This window comes from Eutrigla gurnardus, assembly GCF_963514095.1.
Source record: "Eutrigla gurnardus genome assembly, chromosome: 12".
NCBI lineage: Eukaryota > Metazoa > Chordata > Actinopteri > Perciformes > Triglidae > Eutrigla > Eutrigla gurnardus.
The window spans coordinates 4,761,744-4,776,424 of NC_139926.1; the positions used below are offsets into that span (position 1 = coordinate 4,761,744).

Consider the following 14,681-nt stretch of genomic DNA (forward strand, 5'->3'; position numbering starts at 1 on the left):
TTTATCTTCCTTTCCTGTTCATTAGTTTCTTTATCCATTATTTCTCAACTTCTGTCATGAGCCAGTTCATTATTTCCCAGATATATCACTGATTCCATTCATTGCCTTTTCCAGATAAAAGTTAAACAAGAAGTTCTTCACTGTTAAACTAATGGAGAACAAAATAACAGGCAGGACAGTGACAGGAACAAAACATGGCAATAAAAGGTATCGCAACAAAAGAACTTAAGCCAGCCAAGTTCTTTCGTTGTGCTCTTCGTATTATTGTTTTACCAAACTTATCTGAAAGAGGACAATAATAAAACATGTAGATTAAACCTCCCGGCGTGTGTGTGTGTGTGTGTGTGTGTGTGTGTGTGTGTGTGTGTGTGTGTGTGTGTGTGTGTGTGTCCAGCTGTGAGAACAGGCCCGCCCATTCATCGAAAGCTGCCGGGGGGGTCGCGCAGCCTCTTAATTGTGATTGACGGGCATCTCGTCCAATGACGGCGCGTCACGGCGTGACTCACCCCCTCCCTCGTCCAATGGCAGCGCGGCTGAGAGGAGGGCCGCAGGAAGCACACTTGGTTGAATGGCCATTAAAGCAGCAATCAGCGGTAAATATGTTATGATGCCACGCTCCTCCAAACACACACCGAGCAGACTTCCCGAGGCTGCGGGACGGAGCGCACTCTGGCACCGGGCGGACACTTGGTGAAATGCGGCCGCAGCACCGCCGCGAGTCTGGCTGCGGATCAGATCAGGGGTCGCTCTCCGGGGGTTTACACAGTGATGGACAGCTGTTGGGACACTGATTCCGGGCAGAGGTTGAGGAGTAATTGACCGTACGGTAAAACGAGGCTGAACCATGGAGCGAGGAGCTGCTTTCTGCCGGAGGAGGAGGAGGAGGAGCGGCTGAATTTTCTTCTCCGTTCCGATCAAGTGTGCGAGGATCGTGATGATGCTTGTCGGCCGAACGTGAGGCTCCCGCCGCCGTCCAGGCTGCGATGTTTGGTCAGTGCAGGTGCATCGAGACTTGACGGGACCACATCGGAGTGGACGACATGGGATTCACCTTCACCCCCCTCCAGTTGCGTGTTTCTGCCCTCGGCGTGTTCATGGGGATCCAGGAAACATGTCCGCGGACGCCTCGCACTGACTGACGGTGTTGCGCTATGATCTCTCGGGACCTTCTCAGCTGTGTAATGCGTTTGTGTCACGTACAGCGCGCTGCCGTCAACCCTCTCCATGGATGGGAGTTAATTGGGCCCAATGATGTAGAGCCAACTCCACCTGGATCTCATGTTCCCTCCCGTCGCGGTGAAACTGGCTCCCCTGTGACTTCTGCGCATGTTCAATTGTTTTTTATTCCCAGAGCTTTTTACCCTTATTTCCTTGGATAATCTCGTCTAGTTTTTAACATATTTTTAGAATAAATGTTTGAGATTGAACTATGGAAAGCACATTTAATGCGCCTGACTAAATAGTTTCCTGACACAACTTGTCAGTGGATCCAAACTTTCCCCGCAGTGTTTATTTGTAGAGGTGCGTGTGTCTCCGCTATGTCCAGATCAAACAGCGTCAGCCCACCCGGAGTCGGTGCGCCCGGGTTGAGGGGAGGGACCGAGCACAGATCCGCTTGGGGAGAGTCTGAGTCCGTGGCCAACGGTTGCCCATACTCGGCCAAAACCCCGCGCAAGAAGCTCACCCGGACCAACAGTCGGTGGAGGGACGACGATGATAAGGAGCACCGGCAGCCCGGGAGAGCCACCACGACCGTTAGCAGGGTCAGCTTCAGGTCCAGGTCGGCTTGGCAGGACCATGGCGAGGAGAGCCGAGACAAAACGTCCCCGAAGCGTCCCGACGGCGAGGTGAGACCCAAGTCCGTGGAGCTCGGTCTGGAGGAGCGGAGAGCCAAGTCCGAGGAGGACGAGGGCATGCCCGACGTGAACTTCTCTCTAGCGGTGTGCTGCACCAGCGTCATGCACATTTTCAAATCCAAGAAATTCCAGTCGGAGAAGTTGGAGCGGCTCTACCAGCGCTACTTCTTCCGCCTCAACCAGAGCAGCCTGACGATGCTCATGGCGGTGCTGGTGCTGCTCTTCACGGTCATGCTGGGCTTCCACTGCTCCGGCGGCTCGGCGAGGCCCAGCGTCACGTACGTGGTGGTGTTCTCCGTGGCCATCTTCCTCACGCTCATCCTCATGGTGCTCTGCAACCGGAACGGCTTCCACCAGGACCACATGTGGATCGTGTGCTACGTGGTGATCCTGCTCGTGCTGGTGGTCCAGGTGATCGGAGTGCTGCTGGTGCGGCCCAGGAACGCCTCCGAGGGGATCTGGTGGACCGTGTTCTTCATCCATGTCATCTACACGCTGCTGCCCGTCAGGATGCGCGCCGCCGTCATCACTGGAGTTATTCTGTCCGCGATCCACGTGGCCGTTTCTTGGACGTTAAACGGCGCGGACAGCTTTCTGTGGAAGCAGGTACGTGGATGCTCTGCACTTCTCTGGGGATGCGCATGCACCATGCGCGCCATGACGCACAGCACGACCGCGTTTCCTTTTTAAAGCTTCCGATAACTCAATGTCACAGTCCATCGTTTCATGGCAGTGCGTTAAGTTTTCACGCAATTCATTCTGTGCGTTTAGTGTCAACGAAGTCAGTGGCGGAGCGAGAGTTTTATGGGGGGTGGCCCGGCTCGGACCACTGCTCACGTTGGGGTGGCACAGAAACTCTGCATGGTAACCCGCTGACTTTATTTTGGAAACTAACTCTTAGAATTTGCTTATAGACCAAGTACACCACAAATACTCATAACATACTTTTTTATGCAACTTTCAATCAATTAAAAACAGTTGTTAGTTTTTTAATTGGTGATTAAGCTCACAAGATATTCACGATCCAATTAGGCTACCATTGGCAGCACTGAACGTGAACGTAGATCCGCTAGCATGACTGTGAAAATAAATTCAAAATGTGATGCCAAGTCAGCGTTGAAAGTTGGCAGCCTTGTTTGAAATGGTCGCTTTTAGTTTGGTCAGAATAATCATGACATGAAGTTTTCATAAAGTAAACACATCCAGGTGATGTGCTGCGTCCAGAGCTACTGACGTGGTGTTAAACACTGAGAGAGACTCGTATTGTGGCCGGGTCCAATAACACAGGACCTTCACCCAGGAGACCGGTGTTGGACGCCACGCGTTCCAGTGTGAACCTGATGTTCGTTCATGTTCCCTAAACCTACTTAGTTGTTTTAAGCCCAACCATGATGTCTTTCATAAACATAACCCTGGGTTTATGGTGTAATGTCATCCCGACTGATGTAAGTGGTGCAGGCACAGACGGTGCTTTCATTTGAAATCCATTACTTTCGATGTCGTGCTGAGCAACAAGGGGAAATGGGAAAATCGTGCTCATTCACACAATGATTTCAGTCGTGTGACATTTCACAAACTGTGTTGGGAGATATCACGATACACTATTAGGTCAAGCACTAATAACTAAGAAGGTCTCAGTGAAACTGAAGTAAGAGTATCTTTATCTTCTGTACTGTGAGTCATCCCCAGTGAAACTGGATATTTTAGAGGTGTAATAGGAGAGGGATTCAAATAAAATCCATCGCATTTGATTGGACCACTAAAGAGTGGGCGGTCTTAGACTAGTGATACGGAGCTACAGACAGATCCACACACAAACCTCGCTTATTGCTAATAGTTTCAGATGGATGGATGGATGCCATTACATTATTGATTGAAACTGGTTGGTGCTAGTTTACAGAAGCACATGTCATTTTGTTTTTCAGGAAGCAAATACCTATCATTTGTAAAGTATTAAATACACACAGGACTATAAAAAAACTTTAAAAAACTTTGTCCATGTCATCCAGCTCTACATGCAAAATCACTGCATTCAAGAACGCGCAAAACAATGAGTTTGAACCACAATGGGGCCTTCACCAGAGTTTGGGTGCACTTTGGATGATTACTTTGGGGCATATGAGGGCAACAAGGATGCTTGGAAATCTGATCTTAACAATTCCTGAGTAAAGGTTTTTGAAGAAATTACATTAAAGGGTACTTAGGCACTAAAAGAAATGCAGGCATTCTCTTTAACAGAAAATAACTTAATTAACAAATTGCCTGACTAATCAGTAGATAAATACTTTGCTGTGACACAGATGCCGGTTGCCATGGAAACATAATCAGCTGGCTCCTCAAGCCTGCAGACAACTTATGCAGAAGCTCACCATAGAGTCGGTGACTTTCTTGTATAAGTAGGTGTAAAGTTTGTCCATCACCTCCAAAAGTCAGAAAAGTGTCACAACTTGTATCACATGTCTTTAATCAATTACATTACATTTGATTCTGAGTCATGTGTCACAGTGCATCACGTCACAGCAGCCAAAGCTTGGCTGCAGCCACACTTTGTTCATTGCTGGTGGAGTGTTGTTACGCAGCGGTAGGGCTGGGCGATTTCTTTCGATTTAATTGATTAATTAGCATTTTTACTTCCCCATGTTTTGTGAAATGACTGACCCGCAAAATTGTGATTTAAAAACAGTTCTAGACTCAGCAGGTTTTTTTTGCTTTAAGGGACTCCGTAGTAGCAGACTCTCTCACCTTCCAGCGCGAACGCAAGCAAAAGTCGGCCACATACCATCACATTCACTGCACCCCACAGACCGACCATAAAAATGTCCACCGACTCAAACGTCCTTTTACCAACTAACAAGAACACTTCCAAAAGTTTGCGATCTCCGTGTACTGCTCCTTGGCCCCATCCTTTCTCTCCTCTCCTCCCTCTCACGTCTTCCTGCCCATCCTCCTTAAGCCCCGCCCCTCCAGTGCTCTTCCTCACCCACGGCCAATCACAACAGGTGACACTGACAAGAATAAAGGCACAGTCTCTATTTTTCCACAGTTTACCTTACTGTTACAAACATTTACAATAATTTACTAATTTATCATTAATTTGTCTCATCTCTGGGTTAACCATTTTTACTCTTTATTAAACCAAATTACTTTTAGTTTAGCTATCTTACGGATTTACTGCACTTATTTAGGAACTAATTTATTTGAAACCCTGCTTTCTACACCCGGGCTTCATATTATTATTATTATTTATTAACTTAATTTTTCAAGTTTTTTTCAGGGATGGCCTACAAAAGACATTTATTTTCAATTTGATTACAAAAAAAGTCTTTGCACAATATTTCTTAATTCTTGAACAACTGATTTACAACTGAACTACTAATCTAATTTATTTGTATTGTGTTTAAAAAAGAAAATATGTATTTAAATTTTGCCTTGGTCTTTTTAGTTTGTTTAGACAAAAACAGAAACAAATTGAGGTTTAAATCGAAAATTTTCCATTAGTTTGAAAAAAATCTAGATTTTATTTTTAGGCCAAATTGCCCAGCACTACGCAGCGGTTTCCTGTCAGGATGGATTGTGTTACTGTTTATCACAGTATTCCTGTTCCACGCTCTTTACATTAGAATACAGAGGATGTTTATCTGATCTGTGGGCATTTATTTTTGTCTTTAAGCAGCTGATATAAATCCTGCTCTCGACCTCTAATACTGGCCTTAAAGAAGACCTAATGCTTTTCTGTTTGTTTGTACCCTTTCCTCAAAGCCTGATGTTCAGGTCCAAATGGGGTTCCTGTCCCCCACAGAAACTCTGCTCCTGAACTGATTCGAATACCTAATAGAGATCTTGCCTTTTCTTCCGTAAAGTGGTGATGTCACCAAGTAACACATTAGCATGATATCTGGCCAGCCAGTAGTTTGTCTCGCCCTCACACAAAGCTACTTAGAGTTAGTCGGAGCACAATCTGAAGAGTTTGGTTAGTGGTCGCTGTGATGAGAAGACGCTGTTGTTTTTGTTTTTTAGCATTGAAGCATGTAAACATGTTCTAGTAGGAACCTGAAATAAAAGTATGACCCAGAAAAGCAGCAGAATTATTTTTATATCTTTATATATATTTATGACTCATTATATCATTATAAAGTAAATGGAAAACTGCTGGTTAAATACCTGAACTCTTGAGCTGTTTTAAAGAGAAATTAGGCGTTTGCCCCGTAGCGTTGGAAACACTGATTTCAGATTGTTTGTTTTATTCATCTGGACTTGTAATAAGCTTGGATACTGCCCCTGGTAGGACTTTAACAACATCACAATTACTTTCACGACATTTCTCCAGGGCTGCTGGACTTCTTAATAAAGGTGCTAAGCCAAATAGCTTTAATTTTCCACCATTATTAAAAGGGGTACTTAATTGCACCACCCTACAACTCTGTGTTATTACCCCAAACTGTTTATGTGTGTTGTTGTAACTTCTGGAGCTCCTCTCTCCACCTCATTGTTTTAACTGTTTTTTTTAACAGGCCTTGTCCTGTTCCTTACCGTGCTCTCGAACAATGTGGTTCTTCTAGCTTATATAAAGTCATCAGAATTAATATATGGAGATATTTGCCGGCTGTTAATTTCTTTTGTATTTAATCAACTCAATTTAGTGTGTTTCTGAAAAGTGAAGCCAATTCTGAAGTTCCTTACACTTGCATTCTCTCTACTGGCCATCAGGGGGCGTCTCCTGGTTGCAATATGAAGTCTGATTGTATAGAAATCTCTGAGAAAATATCCCTACTTCACACTTGATTTATTATCTCAGTAAACACTGTAAACATGAGTTTATGTTCTCAATCTCTTGTTTCAAGTCTTTTCAATCCAGCCTGATGTTCATTTAGTACATTATGGTTCATTGAGGGTTAAATGGACCATAAAGCAGGGGATGCTTTAGGGCGTGATTACAGGTTGCTACCACACTACTACGTCCACTTCTTATAAACAGTCTATGACTATAGGCCCTTTGTTCTACTTAAGGGGATCTGCAGTATACAGTGGAATTTTAGACAATAGTGTACCTTGGACTATGTAGTGGCAGTTTGGGGAAGAACTGTGTTCCTTTTCCTCTTTCACCATGGCAACGCTCCCACGCACAAAGCAAGGAACATAAAGAAATAGTGATTATAGATTTTACTAATTTTGTGTGTAACAAGCCTGACAGACGATATAAAAAATGTCTTCTCACGATTATCCTGGCTAAAATAATTGTGATTTATGACATCATCAAATCTTTTTAAAACTCTTAAAATGGAGGCAAAATATACCAAAGTCACTCAACCTTACATTAAGTTTAGAAACAAATACTTGTATTGCTTCACAGATGCACATCTTTTGTAGTGAACACAGTTTTTAGTGGAAAACAATAAGATAATCATAAAAGAGGGGGGGGGGGAATGGCATCATTTTATGACTCTTGCACGATGGTACCTCTTATATGCTATAATCATCCTGACATGGATGTTTCCAGCCCATTTGTGATTAATGTCTAACAGATACTTTGAGGCTGTACACAGTACGCTTTCTTGTCATCATTTTCCACCTGTATTGTCTAAATTGTATCAGAAGGAAGACTGTAGCACTGAGAAGTGACCTAATTTAGATGCACATTCGTATACATGTAAAGACATCAGGTTTATAGGTTTTCTAGGAGTGTGCCTTAGTGAAAACATATTAAGAAGCAGTTGAAAGCAGTGCACACGCCAATAACATAAATATAGAATAAAGAAAATTTAATATGAATATGATGACAAAATACAGGGTGTGTATTTTTAGGGGATGTGCAAAAGTTCTCAGTAAAGATAATGGGCCCTAGTTTCGTAGACCAGGCATTCAGCGGGCTCGCGCAGACACACCTCCCGTCTCGCCCACCGGCGCAAGTGGGAAAGAGGGAGGAGAAGAAGGCGTGAGTGGGAGACGAGGAGGAGACGAGGCGTGGACTGGGATTAATACAGCCGATTCAGATCTTCACCAATCAAATTAGCTCCTCTCCTCACCTTTAATGCATTAGGGGAGGTTCAGTGCAAGTTGCGTCACTTGACAACCCGATGACAGAAGCAGCGCCGCCGCTCCCACCACGCTCATCACGCGCTGTGCGTGCGTATCATAATAATAACTATGCCGATATTATAAAAAACAGGAGAGAGAGAGGGAGATGTTTTGGTCCGAGAGGCTGAGTTTCCGTTACGCGTGCCATCCGCCTTTGAGCTGACGTCAGATGTGACGGGACAATCTATATAGATATACATTAACGTGTTGATTCAATACGTTGCATTAAATAGTGTTTGTTGTGATTATTTATTGCATTTAAATGCCTGGAACTGTGGAAACCTGCCTGTGAGGTCTCGGTGACGTGTGCGCACTGCGCGCCATCAGCCAAACTTCCACTCCGCCAGCTGTGATTCGCCTTGAATGAATGGACTTTATTTGCGCCTTGCGCTTTGCGCCGAGAGTAGACTAGGTTGGAGCTGGCGAGCTTTCAGCGCAGTCTCGGCGAGGCTTTTTGCCACGAAACTTCCGCTACGCCAAGCTGAATCTGTGACGCCTCCCCCTGCTGCGCCGCCACACCCATCTTGGCGCAGGCGATCCCCCAAACTGCCAAACTGACCGTGTGCAAGGCTGCGTGGGTCGAAACTTGCATTAAGCCGGCTCCGCCACCCTGCGCCGCCCTACGCCACGAAACTAGGGCCCAATATGTGCAGTGTTGACTAGTTATCTGCTGACAGAATTGTTTTTTTCAACTCTGTGACCAGAGTGTGTGTGTGCATGAAGCATTACGTTTTACTCATTTAGAAGTTGGCTAGTTAGCTAGCTAGCATGCTAATTCCATGCTGTGCTGGTGTACATTGATTTAACATGTAGCTGGACTGTAACTTACCACTCATCGCCCTTTTAATCAGCCTATGCTATCGCTAATGCTAATTGCTTGCACTAATGACAAATGCTAATTGCTAGCATGTTGACTATTGTTGTGGTTGGTCAAGTGCTGTAAAGGTCTGTTATCGTGACAAAATATAGTTTAAACTCTGAACAATTGTGAGTTTGAGTTTCCATTCAAGGCTGGGATCTGCTTATTTTTTTGATTTAGCATTAGCATTTAGCATTAGTGATTCATAGAGAATGGGTCAGGGCTACTCTTCACGAATACTCTACTTTCTCCATTGGTTTTATAGGAGCGGAGACTTTGCACTTAAATGTCAATATTTGTAACTGAACCCATCAACGACACTAAATATACTGATACAGATACTTTGGATTCAGCTAAAAAGAGGTTTGGGGGTTTAGTCCCTTTTTAAAGATGCTCATGTATGAACCATAAAAAAAACAGACAATATGCTCCAAAAAATTACAAATGAACATGTCCAAATACCAACACTATATAACTTTAGAAAGAGAACATTATGTTGCACAGCATTTAGAAACCCAGTCAAAGCAAACGAACAGTCACTATACAATCTTCATGATGTGCAAAGAATGTGTTGGAGGTGAACGAAGTAGGATTTTTACATCAGTTTGTTTCCTTTCAGAGCCATGTTTGGTTGTATAAGCAACCCCAGTTTAGTTATTCTGTGTGAATTGCATGTGACCCTGCATCTATTTGTCTTTTCTAGGAAAGCCACATTGTCATTTGATGTGATGATGTGAGTGTGTGGGAACGAGCTGCTGTATTTGTTGTTCTTTCCTCACCATGCTGTTGTTTTTAGCATATCTGTCCCTTCCTTTGTTTACATTGGACGCAGCTCGTCCCTCAGTTCCACCACTGCTGTTGATGTGAGATCACAAGATAATGCATCGTGTGCTCCCAGGAATATGCTGAGTTTCCCAAAAAGTCTTTAGAGTTGCAGTCAATCTTGTGACCTTTGCTGATGCTCCATTTCTCTTTAGCTGGAACCGGGAAATCCCAACCGTGCAATGAGAGGATGAGGTTTTCACTTTCATTTTAAACTTTCACACTGTCTCCGCTCGTTCAGTTGGTAAAAGCCTGCAGTACACTATAAGGGGGATTCATAACCTTTTTCATTTAGGCTTTTCTCTTTTTGTGGCCCCAAAGCCTCTCCAGAAGTCATGTTACTAAAGTATATGAACATTTCATATCGGGATTAACCATCCATCGTCTACCGCTTATCCTGTATTCAGAGTCGCGGGGGGCTGGAGCCGATCCCAGCTGACGTTGGGGGAAGGGAGACAGACAGGTAACCAGTCTATCACAGGGCTGACATGTAGAGACAGACAGGTAACCAGTTATCACAGGGCTGACATGTAGAGACAGACAGGTAACCAGTCTATCACAGGGAGACATGTAGAGACAGACAGGTAACCAGTCTATCACAGGGCTGACATGTAGAGACAGACAGGTAACCCGTCTATCACAGGGCTGACATGTAGAGACAGACAGACAGGTAACCAGTCTATCACAGGGCTGACATGTAGAGACAGACAGGTAACCAGTCTATCACAGTGTTGACATGTAGAGACAGACAGGTAACCAGTCTATCACAGGGCTGACATGTAGAGACAGACAGGTAACCAGTCTATCACAGGGCTGACATGTAGAGACAGACAGGTAACCAGTCTATCACAGGGCTGACATGTAGAGACAGACAGGTAACCAGTCTATCACAGGGCTGACATGTAGAGACAGACAGGTCCATCCTGCATGTCTTTGGACTGTGGAAGGAAGCTGGAGAACCCGGAGAGAACCCATGACCCTCTTGCTGTGAGGCGACAGTGCTACCCACTACACCACCGTGCAACAAAATAACCAGTCAAATAATCTTAAATAAGAATATCAGTAATCATAAGATCTTGCTGCATAAATAAAGAATAAATAAATAATACAATGTATTTTAGTAAATTCCCTGGGCGTTAGCCTGGAGTAACTGGTAGTGAAGGCCCTCCAGCAGCAGCGCTAGCTGTGTTCAGTCAGCTCAGTGGCTTAACGCCAACTAGCGCTCATGTGTTCGGCTGCTAGAGGGACGGAGCTGTGTAGCTGTTCCCCTGCCCTTCCACTCCCATCGCCTAGCAACCAGCCTTGGTTGACATGACGTTATCTGATTAAAATGGCATCAGAGATCATATTTTATTCTTTTTATTTTATATTATATTGGATCATCATGGAGGCCTTTTTTCCTTGCGAGCGATGCTTTCAGCGGCGGCGACGTCCACGTTTCACTGCAGAGTCGAGAGGTGTCCTAAACCTGCTTGTTGAGACCTTCTCATTATTCCTTTCTGTCATCACCAATGTCCCATCAGTCCAATCATGTCACATATTTGGTCCTTTGAGGGTGTGTTCACAGAGATTAGTGTGGTGTGGTTTGTTTGGTCAAGGGAAAACAATGCTATTCAAACTCTGGTGGCAGCAGATAACAGAGCTGAGAGGCTGCCCATGCCCATGGTAGCGTTACAAGTGAGACTGAAATCACTGCTTTTAGGAGGACAGGCAGAAGGATGTTGACCGGAACATGATGCAGGACTGGACTCCTGTTCTCTGGTGGCTCTTTTGGACCAGGAACTTCTCCTGGAAGCTTTTTAGGAACTCCAAATCCATTAAAAGTGGGCTAAATCTGCCCAAAAGGTCACTGCTGAACTGCTGTTTGAACTGACTTTGAGTCAAACTCCTGTCGAAACAACATTTATTTAACTAAGAAGAATGACAATCTTTGGCCTTTTAAAATATAACACACACTTAATTTCAACTGCAACTTTCTACTTCCAGTTTTGATTCCTTCCCCCCTGAAAAAATGTCTAAAATTAATATTCCAGTAATTTTCCCATTTACACGCATTGGCTCATATTCACATCATCTTGTCCATTTAAGGAGCTCCCCTCCACATCCTCATCACTGGGGTTGGTGAATCCCAGGTCAACACCGCTGGCTGCTGTTTGACGGGTCGTTGCCCTCACATGTCGTTTATCACGTCAATACATGGCAAAGTGTAACGGCAGGAGCTGCTGAGAGCAGGGCAGCGCCGCGACCGTGAGCTAGCCAGTGGGGGGCGCTCACATGCACCAAACGGCTGTGAAAGATTTTCAGCTATTCTCCTCTGTTCAGGTAGACATTACTGCACTTTATCGTCACAAAGACTAAGGTTGTTGATAATATATTAATGCTTTGAATGCGTTCGACTTTGTGTCTGTTAGCATCGGTAGTGCTGCACTTTAAACATGATCTTAGCGTTTGTCGTGAACACCCCATGAAACATCCTCCTGTTATCTCCTGTCCCTCTTCCTCCCTCCGTTCTTCTCCACATCCATGGTGAGGCCATGTGAGTGGACTGGCTGTTGGCAGGACTCCAGTGATAACAGGGTTTCTGCCCATCTAATTGAATAGCTCATAATGTGTGGAAATTCAAAACAGATGTGCACCTCATCTTTCTTCCTTTATCTGCCTGGTCTGCTTCTCGACATGCTTTTAATTTCCCTGTGAGACTCGGCTTCTGTGGGCCGATGTTGATCCACTGTCCAGCTGCAGGTCCTCTATGATAACACAGAAGTATCTGAAACACAATCCAAACACCAGACTTCACTTCAGCAGGATTCATGGTTTCGTTCCCCCTGGCAGCGTGAACAGCTATCGTTGTTTGTTGAATCCTATTTTAGGACGGGAGCACCCGGAGGCGGAGGAGTGTGACGAGGATGCTGCTGCTTCTGGAGCTCATGTTTGAACCAAACATGGATGCAGAGTACCTTTGAGAAACCACCGGTGACGCATCCCCATGCGAGGCCACAGAGCTATGCTCAGTACTCCTTTAATTTAGCAACACACTTTGTTTTCCCAACACCGTCCAGCTCCCCTCAGTGCTTCCTCAGGAGCACCTGTGTGTGTTTGCTGGGTCTAACTGATGACTTCTATTTTCTGTTCATGTGCAACACCAGCCGGATGTTTTTAGAAAACCAGAGATGCTTGAAAAATACAGTAGTTCATTAGAGCTTCAAGTAGGTTTACTCTGATCATTTACATGCTGATACTTTTTCTTCTCTTTGTTACGGTTTATGATTAAAAACACACAGTAGTGATACAAGCTGCCCTCAGTCCATCTTCCAAACAAGCAGTGTTGTATGGAGAGCCCATTAATCCATTAGTCAGGGTCGTGTTTCCTCTACACCCGTTGGAGCTTTTACTGACGCCGGGTTGTCACCTTCACCACTTTGTCATTTCAAACACCCACTTTGTGTCACTGCATCTGAGGGAGGGTTAGCTAGCGAACAGTGAGAACACGCTTGTGTCGACCTGATGCGTCACGTTCAGTGGTTCACGGTGATATCTGAACATAACTGGTCATTAAAATTATACGTTTGAATGTTGGTTTATTATATACATGAAGTCTTGAACATTGTTGGGGTTGTAGCAGGAGCAGATTTGGTTATCAACAGTTAATTATTAATGTCAATATGATTATCGATATTAATAATTATATTTAATATATTATCATGATATAATCATGAATAAACGGGGCACCACCCTGGGATCAGGGAAAAGATAACCTAAAACTGTATTCAGTCTCAATATAAAAGGTTTTATACTCACATGCCAATCATCGTGATCATTGGCATAGGAGTACAAAACCAATCTAACAATTTAAAAAGGCGTGAAATTCGAGCACTAGCCTTCACAACCTGCTGTTATCCAGTGACATATACACAACAAGCACAAGAGACCGCTAGTTATAATATAATAAGATTTATTAAAATCAGTAATAATGATCACAATCAATAACACTGCAATTAGCAAAGCCTTATTACCTAACTACCTAACACACAAAACTAAGCTAAACAGAAGGAGAGACACACGTGGAGTGTGTGTGTGCGTATGTGTGTGCGTGCGTGTGCGTGTGTGTAGAGAGGGAGAGAGAGAGAGGGAGAGATGGCCGTGTGCAGCCACCAGATGGAGCTATCCCTCACAGCGTTCAGGGGCGGAGCCACTGACGCCAGATGGAGTAGCGAGAGAGAGGGAGAGATGGCCGGGTGCAGCCACCAGATGGAGCTATTCCTCACAGCGTTCAGGGGCGGAGCCACTGAAGTCCGATAGGATCGCGAGAGAGAGAGAGAGCGAGCGAGAGATGGCCGGGTACAGCCACCAGATGGAGCTATGTCCTTAGCATCCGGATACGGAAACAGCTGGCGTAGGACACGTGTGGGGCGGCGTATGTGTGCGTGTGTGTGTTAGCGGGACACAAACAAAGAGAGGGGGAGGCTCAGGAGGCGTGTTACTATCACACGGGGCTCGTGAATGAACTGGCGTCCATTCGGCGGGACCGGTCTCTTAACTGATAGTAGACGCTTACTGGGCTCGCGAATATGTCTGAGGTTTAGTCAAAAACACTGTTTACAGAAATCAACCCAGCGGCGTGGGTACACAATCAGCATTCAAATACAACACGGAAAGCAACGGACTCGGCGGTCCGTGATCAAAACTTAAAACACGTTAACAAGAATTACAAGCATATCCTACACTATCAAACTTATGTCTCTGCCCAGACTGATAGCCTCTTACTGTTGTCGTTGCGTAGGTTGCGAGTCCGTCCTGGCGATGACGGCGTTCGCGGCGGTAGTTCGTGGGCCCCGGCGTCAGCGGGGGACGTGATGAGTCGGCTTAGTCCAGATGAGAGCGGAGCGTGTTTCCTCTCGTTGATCAAAACTTGAATAAAGAAAACAGTCCGTGTTTCTTTCTTCCGCGGGCGGCAATATAATCGCGGCTTGGCGATTTAGTCAGCTTACTTCAGACAGCGTCTGGTAGCTGGAACGCAGGAACCGGTTTTGTTCCTCTTCTGCGGGAGAACACCGAGATACTCGCGCGGT

General features: G+C 45.1%; 1 protein-coding gene across 2 annotated transcripts in view; it reads left to right on the top strand.

Annotated features, from left to right (window-relative positions):
• Positions 1-446: 446 nt before the first annotated feature.
• The window catches only part of adcy5 (adenylate cyclase 5), a 102,372-nt gene continuing 88,137 nt past the window's right edge, over positions 447-14,681 (top strand). The window contains exon 1 of one of the 2 annotated variants that reach the window (XM_084022562.1): positions 447-2,462. In XM_084022562.1, the coding sequence (XP_083878688.1) occupies positions 1,539-2,462 (924 nt within the window). In that variant the 5' untranslated portion in view covers positions 447-1,538. The remainder of the gene's footprint in view (positions 2,463-14,681) is intronic. The other variant, XM_084022561.1, reaches the window with a different exon arrangement.